The sequence below is a fragment of the Podarcis bocagei genome (genome assembly GCF_964188305.1).
Source record: "Podarcis bocagei genome assembly, chromosome: 2".
Classification (NCBI taxonomy): domain Eukaryota; kingdom Metazoa; phylum Chordata; class Lepidosauria; order Squamata; family Lacertidae; genus Podarcis; species Podarcis bocagei.
Genome location: NC_138126.1, coordinates 18,236,782 through 18,263,151, shown reverse-complemented (window position 1 = coordinate 18,263,151; position 26,370 = coordinate 18,236,782). Strand labels below are relative to the sequence as shown.

The following is a 26,370-nucleotide window of genomic DNA, read 5'->3' as shown; positions in this document are numbered from 1 at the left end:
AAGGTATTCAAAGTGAGGCTACAAAGGAACCAGTGGCTTCTGTAAGCAGATAACACAGTGCTCATTCCCTATGTAGTTCCTGGGAGGAAAGGAGTTTTTGAGGGAGAAAGAAAGGTGCAGTCTCTAAACACCCACATGCTCTGTAAACCTGGTCAACATTATGTCTGAACAGGAAATTCCAACACAAATAGTGTATGCATACACTGGGCCTGCTTCAATGTCCCCACATATGCTGTTCCTCACACCCCATTCTGCCCAGCTCATATTGAGCACAAGCCAATGTCATCGTCTTCCAAAGCAACTACTCTATTCCGAACTTAAAAATGGAAAGCGCAATGCTGGTGGTCAACAAAAGAGGTTGAAAGACTCCCTCAAGGCAAATCTTTAAAAATGTAGTATAAACACTGACAACTGGGAAACACTGGCCTGTGAGCGCTCCAACTGGAGAACAGCCTTTACCAAAGGTGTCGTGGGCTTTGAAGACACTCGAACTCAGGACGCAAGAGAGAAACATGCTAGGAGGAAGGTACGCTTGGCAAACCCTCACCGTGATCAACTCCCATTTGGAAACCTATGTCCCCACTGTGGAAGGACATGTGGGTCCAGAATTGGCCTCCACAGTCACTTACAGACTCATTGTTAAGACCATGTTCATGGAAGACAATCTTACTTGCCTACAAGTGATTGCCAAAGAAGAAGAAACCATCAGCATTCCTCACACAATCAGTGTATAAACCTTATTAAATAAATAAGTAAACAAGTTACGTAATTCTGCCACAGCAGACAGTGAGATGAGTAACTTAGTTCAAAAACTTTTCATGTTCTGAATTCACACGCCTTCTTCCATTCCCTACTTGGAAGTAAGTCCCATTGAACTCAATGGGGTTTGTTTCTGAGTAGACCTGTACAAGGGCTCTTCCGCATTTGATTTTCTCCTGCACTTTCTAAGCACAGACCTGAGATTTATTGGTCCATGTCTGAGCGGTTGGGGGGGGGGTGTCCCACCACTTTCCCCAGGAAAACCTGCTCCACACCACTGAATCAGAACAAATGGCAATCTGCAGAATACCCTAGTGCTGCTCGTTCCAATTTAGCAGTAAACAGTTTTCCGAAGTGAAGCAGCGGTGGGGGGGGAGGGTGACACTTTCGGACACAGACCAACAAATTTCAGACCAATACAGGAGGTGCGGCACAAACTTAGCAAGAAAAGAAAAAGATGAGTGACAGAATAGCATCACATCAGAGCTGCCATGTGTCAGAAGGCTCCGGGGAGGGATGGAGGTTCCAGTCTCGGTTTAAGAATTCTCCACGCTGCAGCCTTGTTGCTAGGCAACAGCCTGGTCCTGACTTGAGCTCCAAACAGAGTCCCACTCCTAGTCCCCATCTACCAATCTCTCTGGCTTCTCCTCCGCTTCAGAGGGCTTGTTGGGGAAGATAGCTTCTCCAAACACACCTAGAACTAAGGGAAGCCCTCAACACCCCCTAAGTCTTCAGTGGCTGCTTATTGGACCACTTGTTTTGAACTTGGTCACCACTACTTGTATGTTTGGAGCTTTGACTCTGGTCCAAGGCAGCCAGGATATTTTATATATATTGTAATGTGTATGGGTTGCTCGTGCGTAAGTTGCCGCCTCTCCAGGCTTTGTTGCCTTGCTAAACCTTTCAGTCTTGGCAGCCCTTCACTTTGTGGCTGCCTCAGTCGCTAGCAGAATCCGTCAGTGGGCGTTTCTTAAATCTTTTCCAACATAAAAGTTGTTTGACACCCAGTCTCCTCCTACTCTCTCTGCGCGGAAGTCTTCTGCGCAGGGTGGGCGTGGGTAGCGGAGGACCCGTGCTCTCCCCGCTGGTGTCCGGTGAAGAGTCCTGGAGCCCTCTCGCCGATTCCCCCATCAGCCCCTCCATATCCCTGGTGTTGCACTGATTTGCTTCCCCATCTGCGGAGCTGCCTCTCTCCCTGCTGGGCCCTTCTCCAGCATCATTTGAGAGCCTTCCCTCTGCCTCTAGCTCCGATGTCAGTTCCCTGACATATATATATAGGTTTAGGTCCAGCTTGATTCAAGAAAACAACTCATAAAACTGGTTTTCAGGTTTCTGGCCAGATTCTGCTGGTCGTTACAAAGCCCCAAAAGAGCTGCCCCACACAGATAATATTCTTGTAAAGGAAAGGAGGTTTGAAATTTTAAACAAGACTTAAGAGGCGGCCCATGGCGTCAGGAAGTGCCATGTCGGAGTGCTGCGAGGAAGCGACTTGCTCCATCTGCCTGGAGTACTTCAAGGATCCAGTGACCATCGACTGCGGGCACAACGTCTGCCAGGCCTGCCTCACCCAGTATTGGGCAGAGTCCAGCACAGACTCTTCCTGCCCTCAGTGCAGGGAAACCGTTCAGCAGAGGAACTTCCGGCCAAACTGTCAGCTGGCCAACCTTGTAGAGCTGGTCAAGAAACTTCAGGAAGGGAGGAAGGAAGATGGCAAGAGGGGAATATATCCGAGGCATCAGGAGCCCCTGAAACTCTTCTGCAGTAATGACCAAGACCCCATCTATGTGGTGCGTGACAGATCCAAGGAACACAGAGAACATAGTGTGTTCCCCATGGAAGAGGCTTCTCAAGAGTATAAGGTAGAAAAACACCACCGTGGACTGACGCCAACCTTGTTTTAATTTTAGTGCCAGGGAAATGCATTTTTGTGTTTCTGGGTGTTTGGGAAGCACAAATACTCGTAATCTTAAATTACACTATTAGACCTGTTTTTCTAACAGTGTAATATAATACAGTGGTACCTCAGGTTACATACGCTTCAGGTTACATACGCTTCAGGTTACAGACTCCGCTAACCCAGAAATAGTGCTTCAGGTTAAGAACTTTACTTCAGGATGAGAACAGAAATCGTGCTCCGGCGGCGCAGCAGCAGCAGGAGGCCCCATTAGCTAAAGTGGTGCTTCAGGTTAAGAACAGTTTCAGGTTAAGTACAGACCTCAGGAACGAATTAAGTACTTAACCCGAGGTACCACTGTATTATTGCTACTGCCCAAACCATTTTATTATGGTGTGTATCTGAAGAAGTGTGCATGCACATGAAAACTCATACCAATGATGATAATAATAATAATAATAATAATAATAATAATAATAATAATAATAATAATAATAATAATTTATTATTTATACCCCACCCATCTGGCTGGGTTTCCCCAGCCACTCTGGAAAGCTTCCAACAGAACACTAAAATACAGTAACTTATTAAACATTAAAAGCTTCCCTAAACAGGGCTGCCTTCAGATGTCTTCTAAAAGTTTGGTAGTTATTTTTCTCTTTGACATCTGATGGGAGGGCGTTCTACAGGGCGGGTGCCACTACCGAGAAGGCCCTCTACCTGGTTCCCTGTAACTTGGCTTCTCTCAGTGAGGGAACCGCCAGGAGGCCCTCGATCCTGGACCTCAGTGTCTGGGCAGAACAATGGAGGTGGAGACGCTTCTTCAGGTAACAAACTTAGTTGGTCTCTAAGGTGTTACTGAAAGGAATTTTTTTATTTTGTTTCGACTACGGCAGACCAACACGGCTACCTACATGTAACATTTTATTATTATTTGCTTCAGGACTTTCTTTTTTTCTCACCATCGCCACATTAAGCAGTTGGTTCCTTACCTGCCCCGATCTGGCCACAGTGATCCATGCGACGGTCACCTCCAGGCTTGACTACTGTAATCCGCTCTACGTGGGACTGCCCTTGAAACTGTCCCAGAAACTCCAGCGGGTGCAGAATGCTGCAGCGAGGCTCCTCACGGGGTCTCTGCCATGGGAGCATATTCACTCAGTGCTTTGCCAGTTGCACTGGCTCCCGGTGGAGTAAAGGGTCAGGTTTAAGGTGCTGGTTTTGACCTTTAAAGCCCTTTGTGGCTTAGGGTCCTCGCATTTACGGGACCGCCTCTCCTGGTATGCCTCGCAGAGGACCTTAAGGTCCATGAATAACCATAGTTTAGAGGTCCCGGGCCCTAAGGAAGTCAGACTATCCTCCACCAGGGCCAGCGCCTTTTCAGTGTTGGCTCCGACCTGGTGGAATGCTCTGTCCCATGAGAGTAGGGCCTTGCAGGATATAACCTCCTTCCATCAGGCCTGTAAGACAGAGCTATTCTACCTGGCCTCTAATTTGAATTCAGCCTGATATTTTATTCCCCTTCTCTTCCCTCTCCCTCCCCTTTTATGAAGATCACCCGCTCTGGGACCCCACAGCTAATTCTCCCCTCGCCTCCTCCCTGGCCCAAGTGGGACTATTTCAGCCAGCTAGCCCTGGTGACTATAATGTTTATTGGATGGATTTCCCCCAAATTGATTTTTGAACTTTGAATTTTATTGTTATTCATGCTTTTATCTTGTATTTTATGCTGCTTCTATGTTGTATTACAATTAAGTGATTTAAAATTTTTGTTAGCCGCCCTGTGCCCGGTTTTCTGAACCGGGAACGGTGGGGTATACATAAAAATTTATTTATTTATTTAGTGAATTTAATAAACCTTAACTTAATATTCCCAATGTTTCATCACACTCTGGCATGACCAAGATCAGACTATATGGATTGAAGAACAGGCAGGCTTGGGAGTCATTAAGAGCAGGTTTTTGCCCCGGCCCAGTGATGGCACCCACAAAGATGCGCTGCACCCCCTGGAAGGCCTTGCAATATTCACACCTTCCTGCAATACTGAAGGGGAATTTCGCCAGTGTGGAATAGCCTGGGTTTCTTTCGGAAGGTTCTCTGTAGGTTGACAGTTCCACAACTCCAATAGGAACCACTTCAGGGATTCTTTTTTATCATATATCCATGATTATTCATGCTGAGGATGGTGTTGTGGGATAAATCAGCCTCATATAACCAACTTGCTTAACTCTAATTAAGGCATGAAGGGGTTAAGACTATGGAGTAAGGTGTCCTAGCAGGCTTAGCTAAGTCACACACCCTCATTTTGGGAGGAAGGTTTATTGAGATGATGATGATGATGATGATGATGATGATGATGATGATAATAATAATAATAATAATAATAATAATAATAATAATAATAATAATAATAATAATAATTATTATAATAATTATACCCCGCCCATCTGCCTGGGTTTCCACAGCCACTCTGGGCAGCTCCCAACAGAATATGAAAAACATAATAAAACATCAAACCTTAAAAGTTTCCCTAAACAGAGCTGCCTTCAGGTGTCTTCTAAAAGTCAGATAATTGTTTATTTCCTTGACATCTGATGGGAGGGCATTCCACCAGGCGGACACCACTACTAAGAAGGCCCTCTGCCTGGTTCCCTGTACCTTCATTTCTCGCAGTGAGGGAACTGACAGAAGGCCCTCGGAGCTGGATCTCAGTGTCCAGGCTGAACGATGGCAGTGGAGACGCTCCTTCAGGTATACAGTGGTACCTCTGGTTGCAAATGGGATCTGGTCCAGAGACCCGTTCGCAACATGAAAAGCAAGCCCACAACCTGAAGCGCTGTATCTGCAAAGGTGCGTGGCATGATTTGACGGTTGTGCACATGTGTAAGTAGCAAAACCCGGAAATAACCCTTTCCGGTACTTCCGGGTCACCGCGGGACGCAGCCTGAAAAAACGTAACATGAAGCAAACGTAACGAGTTATGATTGTACTGGGCCGAGGCCGTTTAGGGCTTTAACGGTCAGCACCAATGCTTTGAACTGTGTGTAGAGCAAGCTGTCACCAAGTCAAGAGCGATCAAGGAGGCAGCCGCACGTTCTCCCTTTTGCAAATTTCTGGAAACCTTGAAAACAGAAACTGCCTGCCATCCTTACGTTACCAAAACCAGACCAGGATTTCTAAGGGAATCCCTAAGCCACGAGGTAGACTGAACTCCCCAGAATAAAAGCCTTCTCTGTTCTTGCAGGAGAGAATTGAGGCCCAGCTGAAGTCTCTGCAGAAAGAGAGAGACAAGCTTGTGGACTGGAAAGTGATAGAAGAACAGGGAAGTCAAAACTGCCTGGTAAGCATCTCTTCTGGCTCTGAGAAGGTGCCACTGGGTGCTGGCGGCTAGATCCCCTCAGGCCACATTCTTCCTTCCCACCCCGTGTGTGTGTTCCCCCCCCCCCCAGATGCAGCTGGAAGAGGAGAAGCAGAAGATCAGATCGGCTTTTGAGCGAATGCAGAAATTTCTTGAGGAAACCAAGTGTTTCTGGCTGGCCCTGCTGGATGACCTGGAAAAGAAGATTAAGAAGAGGCAGGAAGAAAACGTCACCAGGCTCTCAGATGAGATCTCCAGCATCAGTGGGGTGATTGCAGAGATGGAGAGGAAATGCCAACAGCCAGCAAATGAATTCCTGCAGGTGAGACCCTGAAATATACTCGGAGTCGAGAGTGGATTTCATGCTCTTTATTCAGCTCCTAGTGGTGAGGAGGAATGGAAGTTCCCCCAGAATGTCTGCTTTATATACATTATGTACACAATGGGCCCCTCTTGATTGGCTAATTCCGGAATTCTCCTGTAGGCCAATCAGGTTGCAGATTCACTTCCACCTGGAGCTGGATTGGGTGGCTCCTGTGGGCCAATCAGACTGCTTCATTCTGAATCCTGTTGTTCTAGGACCAATCAGACTGCTGCAGTCTGAATCCTGTTGTTCTAGGACCAATCAGACTGCTGCATTTTGGATCCTATTCAACTCAGTACACAACAGACCCCACTCCTAGCTCCTTGTGTGATTACTCATCTTGGAATAGACCTTATGAATATTTCCATAGGCATCTGTGAAAACAGGAGGGTGGATTAGATAGGCCATTGGCTTCATCCAGCAGAGCTTCTCTTAAAGTTCTCTGAATTCTAATATTTGGAATAAATAAGACACCCTCCTGCAACAATGATTATTTCCCCCAGAAGGAATAAATTATTTCTGCCTGTGAAAACTAAGAACTTCACCTTGTTCTCTCTTGCAGGATATCAAAAGCACTTTGAGCAGGTATGTGACCTTTGGTTGGTTTCAATGGGTCTGCTCTGAGAATGATAAACATTGGCTCTCAACCAGGTAAGACTAGACAAATTGCCAAATTGAATCAATGCTATCTATTTTCACTTTGCTTTATTTGATTTTGTCCATGTGTTTCATAACAAAATGTTGTGTGTTTTGATACCTGCTTTATTGTGAGCTGCTTTGAGCACAGTCTGCTGTGAAAATAAAAGAGAGAGAGCATATAAATAAACTACATTAAACTTTATCCAATTCCAGGTCCATAACTTTCTTCCCCTTCCAGGTATGAAAAAGCGCTAGGGAGGCAGCAGGTGGCACTGTCTCTAGGGCTGGAGGAGACGCTCAGAATTTGCGCTCAGAAAAATTCTGCTCTGGAAAAAGCTATTGAGAAATGTGAAGGTATTGGAGACAACTCAAATACAGAGATATAGAAATGATCTGTGCTTTTGATAGGGGGTGGCAGGGAAAGTCAGTTCCTTGTTACAGAAGAACTGGCTTTCACTTCAAGGTCATTGTAGAAAAAGGTGTGCAATTGATAAAAAGTGGAAATAATGTACAAAAAAAGTGTTCTGTAATTGATCTCAATAATGTACACACTGGATAAAATTGCATTTTCAGGATGACCTTTTTTAATTAAAAAAATGCAAATGCACGTAGAAATGAGGCAAACCAAATTGAGGATTTGAAAAATGAGAAATGGGAGAGAAACTAAACTTCATGGATTCATCCAGCCTTAAGTGTTCATTCCAGTTTGTTTCCCTATCCTATTTAGACCTTTACTCAAAACATAGATTCCAGAGATGTACCAAAAAAGCATCTATAAACAGTGATCATAATTTAATTGATGCCGTTAATGAGGAGTTTCATGTACAAGAGAGACAGACGCAATGGCACATCGCTGCATACTGTATTTTTCGCTCTATAAGACACACCCGACCATAAGACGCACCTAGTTTTAGAGGAGAACAAGAAAAAAAATCTTCTCTCCTCCTATGCACAGCGCCTCTCCAGCAAAGCGGGAGGAGAAAGGGAAAGGACTCTGTTTTTCCTCCTGCTTTGCTGAAGTTGCGCTGCGCAGCTTTCCCTCTCTGCGCAGTGCCTCTTCAGCGAAGCGAAGTCAGAACAGCAAGAGGGATTGCTGTGCAGTGAAAGCAGTGATCCCTCTTGCTGTTCTGGCTTCTGGGATAGCCATTCCAAGCCTCTTCAGGGCAGGGGGAGCGTTCCTCCTGTTGCCCTGAAGAGGCTTCGCGTGGCTATCCCTCTTACTCTCCTGGCTTCAGCGATAGCTGCGCAGCCTGCATTTGCTCCATAAGACGCAGACACATTTCCCCTTACTTTTAGGAGGGGGAAAATGCATCTTATAGAGCGGGGGGAAACAGTATATGATGCACTGAGTAATTTGTGAACCTTTTCTCCACACAACAGGGTCTCTGGAGCAAGCATTGCACAAAGGTAAATAATACCTGCAGGGAACTAGAGGAGATGGGAAACATTTAATTGCAGGTCAGGAATCAATAGCAGGCCCTCATTCAAGCACTTAAGGGTAAAAGGATAAAGGGACCACTGACCATTAGGTCCAGTCGTGACCGACTCTGGGGTTGCGGCGCTCATCTCGCTTTACTGGCCAAGGGAGCCGGCGTACAGCGTCATGTGGCCAGCATGACTAAGCTGTTTCTGGCAAACCAGAGAAGCATGGAAACGCCGTTTACCTTCCCACTGGAACGGTACCTATTTATCTACTTGCACTTTGATGTGCTTTCGAACTGCTAGGTTGGCAGGAGCAGGGACCGAGCAACGGGAGCTCACCCCGTCGCAGGGATTTGAACCGCCGACCTTCTGATCAGCAAGTCCTAGACTCTGTGGTTTAACCCACAGCGCCACCCGAGTCCCTTTCAAGCACTTAATGGGGTTTTATTATGCAGATAGATCAACAGACTCCATTCTCGAAAAATGAAAGAGTAGTTAATTTATCTCTTTCCCTCAGCCAGGAGTCCAGGACAACTGAACTAAGAAAGAGAGAGATAATTATTAGGATGATGTGTGCATAACAATAGGTGAAGGCTGGTTTAAATAAGCATTAACAACAAAGCAACAAACCAAGCTGTAAAACAATAACCACATAAACATTGTGGAAAATCTTAAAACATCCTTTTTCAAAACGATCACTAGACAAACAGTTTTAAACTGAGATGCTCATGACAGTGCTCAGTTCTTACCTACTTCTTTTTATATATATAATGATCTTTATTAGTTTTTTTAGTTACATACTATACATACACATAATATATTACACTTTACATTTACACTTGCTCTTGAGAGCTGACTTCCCTCCTTCCTTCTTCCAGCTTCTTTAAGTCCCTCAAACTTTTCGCATTGTCTTTATCCGTTTTGTATGTAGTTGTTCTTCCATTCTTGTCTGTAAAATTTCTGTAAACAAATAATCTTCCTATATATACAGTTCTCATTGTCTATCTATATTCATTTACAAATACTGTCCATTATATTAGTCATAATATATTTTTATTTCTTGTTGTTTTTATTATTCAGTAAATTTCTTTGTATTTTCCTGTCATGAGGTTTGTTTCAATTCTACTGGTTCTTACCTACTTCTTAAGGCCTCGCAAACAAGTGCATTTTTGTTGACCAATGAAAAGTCAGCAGTATTGGTGCAAGACACACCTCTGAGGGGCAGTCCTTCCAGAGGTGGGGTGCAACTGCAGAGAAGGCCCTTTCCGACACCCAGCTCCCTTAATGTCAACTAGCAGACACCCAATTTCTTCAATATAACGTTGTTTAATATTCATAGCAAAAAGATTAGAGACGTGAAGGCCCAGGGGGGAGGAAAAAAAGAAAATGAGGGGGAACCCAGTTCCCCCCCTATATTTCTCAGGGGCAGAGGGGTTGACTTTAGTTTCCAAAAATGGTGGGAGGACCTGGGTTGGATTTCCCCAAACTTTCTGCTATCTACCCTTGGGCTTTACATCTGGACGCGAGCTCTGCTTCCCACACCACTCTCAGCCACAAGCCTCTGAGGGCAGAGATGACGTTTTCCTACCTCAACCACTCAGAGGGTTTCCTTCCAAAACCTAACAAACACCTTTAGGGCATAGCTGTCAACTTACAGATTTGAAAATAAGGGACCAGCAGCCTCAAAAATAAGGGATTAGCAACCAAAATAAGGGATTTTCCAAGCACAGGTATGTTCAACTTCTGAGCCCCTCCGAGCAAAGGCAGAAAGCCCAGCCAGCAGCCAAACGAAGCCTCAAGCGGTTGGTTCCCACAGCGCAGCAACCCGGCAAAGGGGATGCAGCAAGGAAAACCACCGTCACCTCTCTGCTGGGAAGTGCTGAGCAAAGGCGAGTCCCCAGGCACAAGGCATGCAAGCTCCACCACACCCCCCCCCGTCATTCTTAGACTCCTTATTGGGTGAGCAACGCAGCCAAGCAACACAGTTGGAGCCTCCCTCCTCCCTGGCCGGCAGGGAGGGAGGGAGAGGAGCTGCTTCCTTTGAAACCCGGGAAATTTAAGGGACAGCATCAATAAGGGACAGCAGCGGGACACGGCGCTGGATAAGGGACTTTCCCGCCAAATAAGGGACGGTTGACAGCTATGCTTTAGGGATGCCACCACAGGCAAGCCCAAGCGAAGCCTCCCACACAACATGCAAGTTTCTCCTTCATTCTTGGGGCGCTGGGGTGAGGTGGGGTGAAGTTTACTGGCCCTCCTGAAGCCTGGCCAAAATGAGGTTTGGGGGAGTTGTGGTCCGGCAGCCGAGAAGTTGGTCCTTTTCCTTGACCCATGCAGTTCTCTCTCTCTCTGCCCTGCACAGTGAATGTGACTTTGTACCCAGACACGGCGCACCCCAACCTCATCCTGTCCGAGGATCTGAAGTGCGTCCAATGGGGAGACAGGCGCCAGGACCTGCCCGACAACCCCGAGAGATTCGACAAAGAGATGTTTGTCCTGGGCCGCGAGAGATTCACTTCAAGGCGGCATTGGTGGGAAGTGGAGATCGGAGGGGAATGGGCTGAGTGGACGGTTGGTGTGGCGCGAGAGTCTGTCAGGAGGAAGGGGGACATCACCCTTAACCCTAGCGAGGGGTTCTGGGCTCTGCAGAAGACCATGGTGGACACTTTAGGGTCATTCTCCGATTGGCAGCTCTCAGCTTCAACTTCCCCTAAGCTGACCGTCGTGTACGCCAGAAGCGAGCTCAGGAAGATCCGACTATCCCTACACTACGAAGAGGGCCTCGTGGAGTTTTTCGACGGCGACACCAACAACTCGATCTTCGCTTTCCCCTCAGCTTCCTTCTCTGGGGAGAGGATCTGCCCGTTTTTCCATCTGAAGTGGGGAGGCAAGCTGAAATGTTGACTCTCAAGGATCCATTTCCGCAACTCTTGAAAATGAGGGCGCATTCTTCTCTAGGCCTAGGCAAGGAGGTGCAGCCTGATAAATTTTTAGCACATCCAGTTCTCAGCCCTGCCGATTTTAGTCAAGCGAGGCGTGGCATTAAGGATGCTATTGGCCTTTGGCGGTTATTTACTAAAAAAATAAGCCAGCATGTGGACGGCAAATCCTGACTGGAGCTTCGGCTGGTGCAAAACAACACACAGCACTTTTTCCAGTTTGGATAGCCCCCTTCACATTTAGTAAACAAAAGTCAAGCACGCAAGGAGATAACCACATGCTTATTTGGCCCTTAATATATTTCATCAGTGGGACAAAAGTGGAAGTATACACTCATAGCATTAAAAAATGAGTAAAATGGGATTAGAGCCTCCTTTCCCATTGCTGCATTTTGAATCGTCATGCCCTCTCTTCCTCATTATTTTATTACTGTCCTTTTAACCCAGGATCTGTGGCTCTTCATATGTCATTGGACTCTACCTCCCATCAACCCCAGCTAACATGGCCAATTATCAGGGGTGATGGGAGTTGTAGTCCAGCAAAATCTGGAGATCCACAGGCTTCTCATCCGACTTTTCAAAACCTGCAAGGCAAGAAAACCAAGCAGCAGCAGCTCGGATTTTCATTGCGTGGTGCAATTATGCATTGAATTGCATCCCTGCAGCTATCAAATTGTGGCTACCAGGAAGCTTTTAGTCATAGAAACCCTGATAGAAAGAGGAACTCTTACTCACAAGATTCATCCTTTCCTTTTATATATATTTTTGTTGAAGAGGCTATTTCAAAGCACTGAACTGAAATAAAAACCTTTAAAACCAAGCCTGTTGGCATGTTACAACCGTTGCGTTTATTTCCACCGTACTTCACATGGGTATAATCATTAGAGCTGCAGTCAGGAAGTGGTAGCTGTGTGCCTTAATCCCTTTTCAAATACAGTGGTACCTCGGGTTACATACGCTTCAGGTTACATACGCTTCAGGTTACAGACTCCGCTAACCCAGAAATAGTGCTTCAGGTTAAGAACAGTTTCAGGTTAAGTACGGACCTCCACAATGAATTAAGTACTTAACCTGAGGTACCACTGTAAGCAACTATCCTACTTTTAAAAGACATCTGAAGGCAGCCCTGTTTAGGGAAGTTTTTAACATTTAATGATGTACAGTGAGAGAGGAGGAGGCCTGGGCTTGGAGTCAGGGGTGTTGCTGTGGGGCTGCAGTGCAAAACCAGGATTCCTGAATAGTGGAAAATGGGGTGCTTTTACAGCGGTACCTCGGGTTACAGACGCTTCAGGTTACAGACTCCGCTAACCTAGAAATAGTACCTCAGGTTAAGAACTTTGCTTCAGGATGAGAACAGAAATCGTGCTCCGGCTGCGTGGCAGCAGCAGCAGGAGGCCCCATTAGCTAATGTGGTGCTTCAGGTTAAGAACAGTTTCAGGTTAAGAACAGACCTTCAGAATGAATTAAGTACTTAACCTGAGGTAGCACTGTAGGTATTTCCTTGGAACGCCCCCTGTGGGAGAGGAAATTAGTTGAAGAAGAAAACACTTTGTCGAAAAGTAGCCAGGAAATGAAAGAATGTGACAAGAGGCTGGAAGCAAATCAGGCCATCAAAAGGAATGGGGAGGAATTCCCCATGTGTGAAATCAGAACAGCTCCGGTTTCTTTTATCTCTGAAGAACTTGTTAAGGAAAGAAGCAGATCCAGTGTTTCCCAAAATTGGGCCTCCAGCTGTTTTTGGACTACAACTCCCATCATCCCTGGCTAGCAGGGACAGTGGTCAAGGATGATGGGAATTGTAGTTCAAAAACAGCAGGAGGCCTAAGTTTGGGAAACACTGGATTAGACCTTCCTCCCTGGAAAGATGTTCTCTCTGCATCTATAGAAGCATAGAATGATCATTAAGCTTACTGCTAATGACACAAAACCCTCCAATATAAAGTCTCTAGTCTGGAAACCTTTTCCCTCCAGTCTCTGTGTACGTGTAAATATATATATATTCCATCAAGCAGCACAGAAAGTGAGGATCATCTGGCAGTGGGTTTCAGGCAGGGATTCCTTCCACACCTTACCTGGTGATGGTGGGGACTGAATTAAGGAACTTCTCCATGCAAAGTATGCAAACTTATTCCTCTGAACTGCAGCCTCTCCCTGTATGGCTTCCCCTGGGGTTTATTTATCCACTCAATACATGCCTTTTTCTTTACAATTAAATTTCTAGCCCACCTTTCTTCCCAAAGGAGTATGACACACGCACTCACACACCAATTTCTTTTGTTAAAAGTTTCCAGGCTTGCTTACTATTATGGGCTGTATACTTAAGAGCCCGTGTTGGCATTCAGCTGTAACAGAACTTTATGGAATTCTGGGTGATGCGGAAAAACTGGACAGAGACACCAAATAGATTGTATAAATGCTATAACTTCAATCGTCTAATGATGCCATATAGGGGGCAATTCAGAAGAGAGAAGTGGGGTTCTCATAGTTGTGGCAACGGGCAGTAGCTTAGATGGGGTTTTCTTCTTGGAAAGTCAATCAGTCAAATCCATGGAGCAATCTATCAATGATCCTAGGCATAATGGCTTCATGCCATCTGCAGAATGAGAGATCTGATGCAGAATAACTGGGCATCAGCCACTGTGAAACAGGATACAGTGGTACCTTGGTTCTCAAACGCCTTGGTTCCCAAACATCGAAAACCTGGAAGTAAGCGTTCCCGTTTTAAACGTTTTTCAGAAGCCAAATGCCCAATGTGGCTGTCGGCTATTGTTCCCGGGGCACCTGCACCAATCAGAAGCTGCACCTTGGTTTTCAAACATTTCGGAAGTCAAACATACTTCTGGAACTGATTAAGCTTGGCGCTCTTTTTTTTTTTCTCTTTATTTTGAGTTTTTGCTTTTGAGGCTTTTTCGGTTAATTTGTTTGTGTAACTGCAGAAATGGATAAAACAAAACAATGACGATCATCAATGCAGGTCAGAAAAAATAATAATTCTAATTTTTACTATCTACAATACTGTCTTATTTATTTTATGGTAGAGTACATTGATTATTGCTTTCATTTTATGGCTCAATGGTCTCGTTAGATAGTAAAATTCATGTTAAATTGCTGTTTTAGGGGTAGTTTTTGAAACTCTGGAACGGATTAATCCATGACTTTCTGTGGGAAAGCGCGCCTTGGTTTTGGAACGCTTTGGTTTTGGAATGGACTTCTGGAACGGATTAAGTTTGAGAACCAAGGTACCACTGCACTGGATTAGATGGACCTTTAAACTATTTTTTTTATATGCATGGAGGGCTCTTTCCATACCCATGGGTCTCAGGGGGGAGCTGCTACTACAAGCCCAGCGTAAAATGCCCCTCTCTGCTCCCAACTCACACATAAAGACACTTGACCATCCCACTCTGGGTTTCAAGATCGCCGAGAGGCGGAAAAACTATTAGATAAAGCAAACTTTATTAAGAGAGACCCTGTCTTGGCCCCAACACAAGAGGAGCAGCCGTCTTCGGCAGCAGCAGCAGAAACAGCAGGCTTTTCACTCCCAGGAAATCTCCATGTCCAAACCCTCACTCCTGACTCTCCTGAGAAAGTCGTCATAGTCTGCCCTGAAGATGCGTGAGCAAGCCGGCACATCCAGGAAGCTCAGCTGGTTTTCCGAGGATAACAGCAGGTGGATGGTGCTTCCGGACACCCTGGTTTCCATCAAGGAGAGCTTCTGGAGGTGAGTCAGGGCTGTGGCCGGCGGCTCCAGCACCTGCTCAAACACGCTGTCCAGGGAGAAAGGCAGGCAAGCCAGCAGCAAGCTTTTGAGTTGCGGCGAATGTCTGAGCAGGGACACAAGGCATGCTCTGAACACGGCTTTGTGCTGGGAAGGAAGGGGGCCTTCTGAGTCAGGGTACATCAGGAAAATGTGCCAGAGGTGGGGGAATTGATGAGGCGCGGGGCTGAAATTTTCCTCCAAGTCTTCAACCATTTCCTCGTCATCGTCCTCGTCGTCGTCAGGGGCACACACTGCTGGAGGCGGAAGGTTAGCCACCAATTTACGGAGGTTCAGGCAGTGGCCCAGGAAGGTCCAGAAGGAAGAGGCATCTTCGCAGAGAAAGCCACTCAATGAAAGAGAGTGGAGCTGTGCTCCCAGGGCGGCCGCCATCGGCAGAAGATCAGCAACGTCGCACTGGCTGTCGTTGTCAAGGGTCAGGCGGGAGATGTGGCGCCACGATGCAAAGTCCTGGCCAAAGCCAGGGCTGCCTTCGAGAATTAGAGTCACGTCGGCCAAGTGCGGGCACACGGCTAAAGCGGCAGGCAGGCAGCTCAGTGCCACATCGTCCAATTCCGTGAGGGTCAGTGTGAGCCCGTGGCCACTATGGCCGGACATCCTGCGTCTCGCCAGCTCCTCCAGGGAGGGGAACTCGGGGGCGACCGGGGTGTTGTCAAACTGCCGCCTGTAGATCGCGCACACGGCCTCCAGAACAAAAGGGTGGTCCAAGATCGTCAGGCTGCGCAAGGCCAGGAGCAGAAAGACCAAGTGCTGAACCATGCATTGGAGGAGAGGTCGGCCCATCAGATATCTGGCTCTGAGCACCTTCAAGGCCGGGGAGCGGAGCGAGCCTGTGGCAGGGTCGTAGGCCAAGTGGAGGAGGCACTCTGGAGACAGCCTGCTGCAATCGACGATGTCCAGTTCGAGAAGCTGCCGGCAGTGGGAGCCCACGGCAGCAAGCACCTGGGCGTTGCACTGGGTGTCCGACAGGTTGAGTTGGGTGAGGCTCGGCAAAGCTTTCACCAGGTCGACGAGGGAGTCTGCGGGGATCCGGCAGCAGCCTCTGATATCCAGGGAAGACAGGTTCTGCCGTGTCAGGGAAAGAGAAAGGGAAAGGTTTGTTTTTGCTCACGTACAACGGCGTTTGCCGACCTCCAGATTCGCCGGACTACAAATCCCATCAGCCGCAGCCAGCGCAGAAGGCATATGGGGCAGCACCAAGCTGGCAGAAGTCGTTGTAAATAAATGGCAGGCCGTGTGTTAATGTGTTAATGTGTTGGGTTCGCTCATCACCTCTGTCTGACCAGGTAAAGGAGGTTTCATGGAGCCTGTGTGTGTGTGTGTGTGTGTGTGTGTGTGTGTGTGTCTCCCTTAATGTCTACCCTACAGGCACACCTACCAAAACATGGCACCCTTTGCCTGTTGTCATATGTCGCACAAAATGCACAGAAGGCAGAAATTGCTGGTCCAACGTTCCACTGTTAATGGTCCCCCCTCTGCTCACAAAGCATCATACTAAGAGCACAGTGGCCCATAGTACCAATGCAGTAAGTAAGAAATGCATACAAGAAACCTCACCAAGGAACCGGCCTCTTAAGCACAGGTACACACTTTTCCAGACCGTGTCTGAGCACTCCTTGCTGCCACCACACTCCCTGTGGAAACCCACACTTCAATGCTTTCTGAAATCAATGGAGAACCCAAATTTGTTCTGATTCAACGTTACAGAGCGGGGTTTCCCTGGGGAAAGCGATTGGAGGTGTTTGGACCCGCAAGGCCTTTCCCAGAATGCGTGGAGCAAAAGTTAAGTGTGGGTGAGCCCTTTGGTCACACAGCAATCATTTTATGAAATGGAAGCTTTCTTTAACTGATCTCCAGTCTCTCTCTCTCCTGTGGATTGTGCGCCCAGACTGTTCTGAGATGACAAGATGGCCCAACATCAATAGTAATAATAATAATAATTATCATCATCATCATCATTTGTACCCAGCCCATCTGGCTGAGCTTTCCCGACCACAAATTAAAAACATTAAAAACTTCCCTAAACAGGGCTGCCTACAGATGTCTTCTAAAACTCAGATAGTTGTTTATTTCCTCGACATTTGATGGGAGGGCGTTCCACAGGCAGTGGAACCCTTTCCCCAAATGCTACCTGGTGCATTCCGCTTCCCCACCCCCCTTCATACGCCAGTGTCCACAGGGCAGGCGACACTACCGAGAAGGCCCTCTGCCTGGTTCTCCGTAATCTCGCTTCTCACAATGAGGGAACCGCCAGAAGGCCCTTGGAGCTGGACCTCAGTGTCCGGGCTGAATGATGGGGGTGGAGACGCTCCTTCAAATATACTGGACCAAGGCTGTTTAGGGCTTTAAAGGTCAGCACCAATACTTGGAATTGCGCTCAGAAACGTCCTGGGAGCCAATGCAGGTCCCTCAAGACCGGTGTTACATGGTCTCAGTGGCTGCTCCCAGTCACCAGTCTAGCTGCCACATTCTGGGTTAGTTGTCGTTTCTGGGTCACCTTTAAAGGTAGTCCCACATAGAGCACATTACAGTATCCAGCATGCACCACTCTGGTGAGACAGTCAGTGGGCAGATAGTGTCTCAGCCTGCGTACCAAATGGAGCTGGTAGACATGCCCTGGACACAGAATTGACCTGTGCCTCCATGGACAGCTGTAAGTCCAAAATGACTCCCAGGCTGTGCACCTGGTCCTTCAGGAGCATAGTTGACCCATTCAGGACCAGAGTCTCCCCCTCACCTGCCCGCCCTGCCCCCCCCCAAAACAGTACAGTGGTACCTCAGGTTACATACGCTTCAGGTTACAGACGCTTCAGATTACAGACTCCACTAACCCAGAAATATTACCTCGGGTTAAGAACTTCGCTTAAGGATGAGAACAGAAATCGTGCTCTGGCAGTGCAGCGGCAGCGGGAGGCCCCATTAGTTAAAGTGGTGCTTCAGGTTAAGAACAGTTTCAGGTTAAGAACGGACCTCCAGAATGAATTAAGTTCTTAACTCAAGGTACCACTGTACCACTGTCTTGTCAGGATTCAACCTCAATCTGTTAACCACCATCCATCCTCAAACCACCTCCAAACACTCACACAAAATAGAGAGAACTAATTAAATAGTGGAAACCAGGCCGCTTGGAATGGGTGCTTCATCCTTCGACAAGAACTTGAACTGAGTCGATTGCTGTGTTGTTACCGGTTTTGACTTTCTTAAAAAGTAGTGAAGTTGAGACCAGGCCAACCATGGAAACGGGACATCCCCAAATTTCACTTTCACTGCAGGGACCAGTAAGGAACTCTGCATATAAAGTTTCCACAAACCATTGTTTCTTCGAGTGCCATTCCTCCACGTTAAGAGCCCTGTGCTTGTTATAAACATGGGGTAAATGAAGGCGTATCAAGTGAGCTAAGCCACCAGCAGCAAAGCGCAGGTGCAGGTGCGAGCAAGACTCCCGCAGAGCAGATCCACAGGTGTCTCAAGCACACAACTCAAGCTAAGAATCAAGTAAGAGCCCCGCACAGACAGGCCAGAAGCATAGCTGTCAACCGTCCCTTATTTGGCGGGAAACTCCCTTATCCCAGCACCGTGTTCTGCTGCTGTCCTGGATTGATGATATCTCTTAAATTTCCTGGTCCTCTGTCGCAAGAGAGAGCGTGCGCACGAGCTAACGCATCTCCGTCTCTCCCTTTCCCCCCTCAGGGGCGCGTCGTGAGGAGTTGGGTGGCGGCGGGCGGGCAGACAGCCCCTCTCTTGCGAGACTTCCGCTGCACTGCCAGGGGAAGCCAGAGGTGGCAGCGGTGGCGGCTGGGGAGGCAGGGAGGAGGAAGAGGAGGGGATGGGATGGGGAAGGACCCAGAAGGGCGGCGCTTCAGCAGCTGCCGCGGCGCCGCAACCGCCTCATGCCGGGCTGCATCCCTTTCATAACTATTTTTATAAAACATTTGTCCATCCATAGCTCAAATTTTTACTACAAGTATTCTGTCAATCCTACCAATGTATGCAACTCTTGACAATAGCTTTTCAAATAAATGATAAACTTTCCCCATTCTTTATTAAAGAGGTCCTCTTCCTGGTTTCTAATTCTGCCTGTAAACTTTGCCATCTCGACGTCGTTCATCAGTTTTGTCTGCCCCTCTTCTTTGGTGGGAGTTGTAAACCCTTAGGATCATCTAGCCCAACCCCCTGAAAAACACAGTCAGTGGCAGCCAAAGCAGCATGGCTCCATCAGTGCCGGATTTCTGTATAAGCTAAGCCCAAATCCCTTGTTTTGGCTGCTGATCCCTTATTTTCGAGGCTGCTGGTCCCTTATTTTCAAATCTGTAAGTTGACAGCTATGGCCAGGAGGCAGCAAGAGAGGAGTCCCCATTTTAGAGGAAGGAGCTCCCCGCAGGAACCAAGTCAGAGCACAAAGCATGCACACTCCTTACCTTGCAACGTACTGCGATGATGTCGGCAACGGCCTTGATGACCAGCCTCGGACACATGTTCAAACTCAGCACCGTCAGCTGCGGCACCAGGAGGAAGCGCAGGACCGGTCGGTTCAAGCGATTGCCTTCCTCCATTAACTTGAACAGCTTCTGGACAAGGGAGTCAGCTGGGTGGGGAGGAAATACCCAGATATAAACACAAAGCTTTGCACAACAATTAGACACATGCTTTCCTCAGGTGGTAAGGAGCTAGAAGCAAACCAGAAGGTGCAGAGGGTGACAGCAGGACATTACAAGGAAAGCTCCCCTGGCTACAGGGAACCAGGCAGAGGGCCTTCTCGGTAGTGGCGCCCGCCCTGTGGAACGCCCTCCCATCAGATGTCAAGGAAATAAACAACTATCTGCTTTTTAGAAGACATCTGAAAGCAGCCCTGTTTAGGGAAGTTTTTAATGACTAATGTTTTAATGTATTTTTAATATTTTGTTGGAAGCCGCCCAGAGTGGCTGGGGAAACCCAGCCAGATAGGCAGGGTATAAATAATAAAAATAATAATTATCATCATTATTATTAGCCAGCTAGTCATTGGCATGCTCCCTGGCAAAGACTTTGCCGGATTTTGCTTAACTTTTAAAACTTGGGTAGCCAAGTGATCTACCGGAACAGGAAACTGCATAGGAAAAGGTGCTGCTAAGAGCAGGACTATGATAATAATATAATAATAATTTATCATTTAAACCCCAACCCATCATCTGGCTGGGTTTCCCCAGCCACTCTGGGCAGCTTCCAACTAAATGTTAAAATAAAATAGTCTGTCAAACATTAAAAGCTTCCCTTAGCAGGGCTGCCTTCAGGTGTCTTCTAAAAGTCTGGTAGCTGTTTTTCTCTTTGACATCTGGTGCGAGGGCATTCCACAGGGTGGGTGCCACTACCGAGAAGGCCCTCTGCCTGGTTCCCTGTAACTTGGCTTCTCTCAGTGAGGGAACCGCCAGAAGGCTCTCGGCGCTGGACCTCAGTGACCTTGGTTACTGGGGGAAGCTCCTTCCTCTAAAATGGGGACTCAGTGAATGATGGGGAGCCAAACGCTCCTTCAGGTATACTGGACCAAGGCCATTTAGGGCTTTAAAGGTCAGCACCAACACTTTGAATTGTGCTCAGAAACGTACTGGGAGCCAATGCAGGTCTTTCAAGACAGGTTTTATATGGTCTCGGCAGCTGCTCCCAGTCACCAGTCTAGCTGCCACATTCTGGATTAGTTGTAGTTTCCGGGTCACCTTCAAAGGTAGCCCCACATAGAGCGCATTGCAGTAGTCCAAGCGAGAGATAACCAGAGCATGCACCACTCTGGTGAGAGAGTCTGCGGGCAGGTAGGGTCTCAGCCTGCATACCAGATGGAGCTGATAAACAGCTGCCCTGGACACAGAATTGACCTGTGCCTCCATGGACAGCTGCGAGTCCAAAATGACTCCCAGGCTACGCACCTGGTCCTTCAGGGGCACAGTTACCCCATTCAGGACCAGGGAGTCCTCCACACCTACCCGCCTCCTGGGGAACTTTGCTCTGGACCACAACTCCCATCATCTCTGACTACAGGTCGTGCTGGCTGGGGCTCATGGGAACTGGAGTCCAACAGCAGCTGGACGGCCACCTGCTCCCCAGCTCTGCCTTAAGAGATGGAGCCTTCCTACCTAGGCAGCTTTTCTAGCCAGGTGAGCGTCAGAACCAGTTTTTACAGGACCACCTGCATAGGATGCTACAAGAAGAGAAGAGGAGTTTGGATTTGATATCCCGCTTTATCACTACCCTAAGGAGTCTCAAAGCGGCTAACAATCTCCTTTCCCTTCCTCCTCCAGAGCAAACACTCTGTGAGGTGAGTGGGGCTGAGAGACCTCAGAGAAGTGTGATCAGCCCAAGGTTACCCAGCAGCTGCATGTGGAGAAGCGGGGAAGCGAACCCGGTTCACCAGATTACGAGACTATCACTCTTAACCACTACACCTCGCTGGCAAACTGCAGGAGGTTACAGGGCCAAAACGTGCCCCCCCCACCCAATGCTTCGGCAGATTGCCTTTTTGAAATGCAGTCTGTGGCTTGGCCATGGGGTCTTTGTGGCCAATCTCTCCTCTGCCTCCCATCTGCCATGCCCCTCTTACGCAGGCAGATGTAGGGCTCTGCAACAGAGCGAACGTGGTGCCCGTCCTGGTGGTTTTCCGCACAAGCTTTGGCCCAGATGCGCTGGATATTTTTAGCCACATTCTCCAGGCACAGCCATTCCAGCGAGCGGACCGTCCTCCTCTTGGGCATGGAGCTGCTGGAGACGGAAGAATGAGAGAAGGGTGAGGGGGGAAAGCTAGGCCTTTGCAAGGTAGGTTTCCAAGTCAAAACTGTAAAGACCACGACTGATCTGTTAAGATCCTGCCAAGGACTCTTTGCTTTCTTGATTACAGTGGTACCTCGGGTTACATACGCTTCAGGTTACAGACTCCGCTAACACAGAAATAGTGCTTCAGGTTAAGAACTTTACCTCAGGATGAGAACAGAAATCACACGGCAGTGGCGCGGTGGCAGTGGGAAGCCCCATTAGCTAAAGTTCTCAGGTTAAGAACAGTTTCAGGTTAAGAACAGACCTCCAGAATGAATTAAGTTCTTAACCCAAGGTACCACTGTATTGTGTCAGGTATGCACAAGCTATTTCCTGGCACCCCACAAATCCCAGGTAGGCTCCCCTGGTACTGATGTCCTTTCAGAGGCAGGTGAACTGGTGTATCTAATTTTAACAGAATGATTTTCAATGAAAACAAAACCAGACGTTTTCTTTCAGTTTCTGAAAGTTTCCCTGTTAGGAGAAGGTACAAATTTATAAAATGATTTCTAACCCAACTTTGTATTTCATATTCTTTGGTGCTAAATCCTCAGCCTTGCTAAAATCTGTGTCAGCCAGCCCAAAATTAGCCAAGTATTCCAAAGGGGGGCAAAAACGTTAAGTTACTACTTGCTGGCTGGTCACTGGGTGTAACGAAGTAGATCAGTTAACGTAGGAGTCAGCAAACTTTTTCAGCAGGGGGCTGGTCCACTGTCCCTCGGACCTTGTGGGGGGCCGGACTATATTGGGGTGGGGGGGATGGACAAATTCCTATGCCCCACACCCGGGGGTTGGTGCATATCGGAAATCTAACGGGGGAGGGGGCGAGCATGTTGGCTACAGACCCGTCAAGGACACACTCCGGAACAGAGTCGCAGAGGGAAAGTCGGAGGAAAGAGGCCGCGGCTGTTGGGACTGGCCATCTCGCGTTTGCCTTGTGGAAATCAAACAGAATTCCTGGCCCAAACTAAGACGCGCCCCGGGGTTAGGAAACCCACGAGGCGGTCGCGGGGGCTCACGAGCTGGGGCCAAGGCCGGGGGAGCAGGGGAAGCTACCGAGCCCATGCTGCCTCCCAGGAAGGCACGGCAGGCGCCTCCGCCCCAGAATAACGCCGGGGAAAGCGGAGCAAACAAGCGCACTTTGGGGAGGCGCCCGAGAGGCGCGTCCCGTCCCGGGCCACCTGCGTACTCTACTGAAGCCGGGGGGACGGGGACGGTCGCGGAGGGCACACCTTCACCCCCCCAAAAAATGCACCCTGGCCGCCCCCCTTTGACAACCGTCTGGGGGCAGGAGTGGATCTGCCCACCAGAAAGCTCCGATGGTTCCTACATTTCCTCTCCCGTCTCCAGGCTTCGCTTGCGGGCAGCAGCCGCCCTCCTGCGCAGATACCGCCCGCTTCTCCCGCGCTTATTGCAGCGCCCAGGAAGTCCACCGCCCTCTCCTTCCCACTGCTTTGGGGGTGGGAAGGCAAAGAAGCCCCCGTCCCGTCCCTTCCTTCCCTTCCGCCGCGGAGCTCTTGCCTTGCCTCTGCGGGCGCGCCGTCGAAAAAACAGGAGCGAAGACGCACGTGGCGAGCAGGAACCAAACTTAACACTCGCGGCGGGGGCGGGGCCTCTTCAAGGTTCGGCCTGGGTAAGCCACGCCCCCTCACCGAAGGCGACGTTTTCCTAGGCAGGGTTGGGTCCCAGCTGTGTGTTGCACCTGCGCAGTGCCGTCGGAGCCCGGCAGGTGTAAGCGCGCCCTTGATGGGCGAAGGCGGCGTTCGGAGCGTCTGGCAGCTTAGAGACCGGGCTCGTGGCTGGCGGGGCGCGCTGCGATTGGTTGGCTCCGGGAGCGAGGCTAGAGCGTGGGGAAAATCCTGCGGGCAAAGTTGCCTTGAGGGAGACCTTGAAAAGGCTGCAGCCCAAGAGTTGTTACAGGGTTGTTTTTCATGCCAGGGACGCTTCTGGGATTTTTATTTCTAAATACATCAGTGTTTCCCAGACTTAGCTCTCCAACTGATTTTGGTGGATGCAGGGACACCCAAAAGGTGCTCTGCTCCCTGCTAGGCTGAGGCATAGCTGTCAACTTTCATATTTGAAAATAAGGGATCAGCAGCCTTGAAAATAAGGGATCAGCAGCTTCACCTGTCCCGGGGTGTCTACGGGATATCTAACAATCTGGGATAGCAGTGGGAAGCAGCGGGAAACGGCGCTGGAATAAGGGAATCTCCCGCAAAAAAAGGGAAGGTTGACAGCTATGGGCTGAGGAGCTGTGGGGTCTCCTTCTCACAGTGGAGTGGCCCCCTCCTGTTCCTTTTCTCAACGCCACAAGCAGGCAGAAACTCAGCTCCACCTGCAGACGCTCCACCTAGGCGTCACCCACTAGTCCCTGAATGCTCTGCATGCCCCATCCTCAGGTCCCCTGCAATACAGTGGTACCTCAGGTTAAGTACTTAATTCGTTCCGGAGGTCTGTTCTTAACCTGAAACTGTTCTTAACCTGAAGCACCACTTTAGCCAATGGGGCCTCCTGCTGCCGCTGCGCCGCCGGAGCACGATTCCTGTTCTCATCCTGAAGCAAAGTTCTTAACCTGAAGCACTATTTCTGGGTTAGCGGAGTCTGCAACCTGAAGCGTATGTAACCTGAAGCGTATGTAACCCGAGGTACCACTGTATTAGCAACAGAAGCAGCAACCAGCTTCTTTCTTTCTTTTTAATATTTTTTATTCAAAATTAAAACAAAACATATTATCCAAAAATATATCACCCTTATCCCCCCCCCCCGTTTTTCCTCCCTCCCCCCACCCTCCCACACAAAACCCACCCACCCCCCACCTTCCCTCAGTTCCAGTCTTTGGTTTCTCTGAGAATGCTGTTTTCTGCATGTTACAAAGTTGTATATATCCTCAAACTATTTAGCTGATTATTATCAATAAAAAGTTTGTGAATGTTTATTCAAAGTAGCAACCAGCTTCTTTCGACGCCGGACCCTGATCTGTAGACGCTCTGGTGGGCCCCTGCCATCGCGGGCGCCGCCTGTAAATCACCAGGTGGGGAGAGATGCTATTTCTTATTTAATAATACTTCTTGTATTTTTTATTAATTTGCACCCTCTCAGCAGCTCAACACCCTATTCCGCTCTAAATCCAGAGCTGGCCCAGGTAAGGTTGGGAGACGGTGGCATAACGTAGGTTGCCAGTGCCTGGGGCAAGCAAGTCACCAACACCACTGAAGAACCCACCCCACCGGAGCAAAGAGGGATTCCCGCTGCCCCTGCCCCCTTTTACCCATTAATATGGGCTTCCTCAAGCCTCATTCATTTAGGTTCAAATCTCCATTCATAAAGTACCTCTCTGCTCAGATCCCTGACAGCCACACAACAGCGGCCCTCAGGGTCAAGAGGAAAATGACACCAACATATCTGCAAAGGCATTGCATCTGCCTGGGGAGGCCAGCTCAGTTTGCAGAAGGAGCCTGCAACTCCGGGACAACACAGGAAATCATTGAATATGGCAAACATAGCGATTCACTGAATCTACATATTGGCTCAATGTTATTCTATGAGAAAATTTTAGAAGCGCATGAGATATCACTCGGCGTATCAGTCTTCTCTGTTCCAATGGCATTTAGGACCCAGGGAAGTGAGGTTTCAGGAGAGGGGTTAGCAAGCCCACTCCAGTTTGCCATAATCCCCAAGATGTAGAGTTTTGGATTTGATATCCCGCTTTATCACTACCCGAAGGAGTCTCAAAGCGGCTCACATTCTCCTTTCCCTTCCTCCCCCACAACAAACACTCTGTGAGGTGAGTGGGGCTGAGAGACTTCAGAGAAGTGTGACTGGCCCAAGGTCACCCAGCAGCTGCATGTGGAGGAGCGGGGAAGCGAACCCGGTTCCCCAGATTATGAATCTACCGCTCTTAACCACTACACCACAATCAGATCTGCAGAAGCTTTCCAAGGAGTCATAACCGGTGATATCCTGCCAGACGGGTAACCATCTCATTCACAATGCTTACTCACCCCATAGTGGAATTAAACCCTAACAAGACAACGGGGTGTATCTGACATGACTCAGGAAGTAAGGAATTGTACTTTCTATTGTACTGTAATGGAGTAAGCAAAAAAACCAAAACACCTATACTTGATTGACAAGTATAGATCTCAGATTTCTGCCTGACACCATACCTTTTCTGTGACATATCTATGATGTTTTGAGGATGCATCTAGAAATGTATTACGCCAGTGTTTCTCAAACTTGGGCCTCCAGCTGTTTTTGGACTACAACTCCCATCATCCCTAGCTAGCAGGACCAGTGGTCAGGGATGGTGGGATTTGTAGTCCAAAAACAGCTGGAGGCCATGGGCATAGCCAGGGTTTTTGTTGGGGGGCAGGACTTGATGGGGGGCAGAACTGACGTGATTGGTCAGTTAGTTCAGTATTTCTGTTGTTTTACTTGATC

At 48.4% G+C, this 26,370-nt stretch overlaps 2 protein-coding genes across 2 annotated transcripts; one reads left to right on the top strand and one right to left on the bottom strand.

Moving 5' to 3' along the window:
* Nucleotides 1-1,348: 1,348 nt before the first annotated feature.
* On the top strand, nucleotides 1,349-11,471 carry LOC308579781 (zinc finger protein RFP-like). The gene is made up of 8 exons (XM_081180714.1): nucleotides 1,349-1,600; nucleotides 2,038-2,618; nucleotides 5,898-6,041; nucleotides 6,103-6,333; nucleotides 6,938-6,960; nucleotides 7,253-7,368; nucleotides 8,395-8,421; nucleotides 10,799-11,471. The coding sequence occupies exons 2-8, from the start codon at nucleotides 2,205-2,207 to the stop codon at nucleotides 11,338-11,340; spliced, it is 1,497 nt and encodes a 498-aa protein (XP_081036840.1). The 5' UTR covers nucleotides 1,349-1,600; nucleotides 2,038-2,204; the 3' UTR covers nucleotides 11,341-11,471.
* A 3,338-nt stretch (nucleotides 11,472-14,809) lies between these two features.
* LOC308579780 (uncharacterized protein) lies at nucleotides 14,810-25,936 on the bottom strand (the record flags this gene model as incomplete). The annotated part of the gene is made up of 5 exons (XM_081180713.1): nucleotides 14,810-16,218; nucleotides 19,572-19,738; nucleotides 21,722-21,879; nucleotides 23,633-23,827; nucleotides 25,932-25,936. The coding sequence occupies 5 exons, from the start codon at nucleotides 25,934-25,936 to the stop codon at nucleotides 14,911-14,913; spliced, it is 1,833 nt and encodes a 610-aa protein (XP_081036839.1). The 3' UTR covers nucleotides 14,810-14,910.
* Between the last annotated feature and the right edge of the window lie 434 nt (nucleotides 25,937-26,370).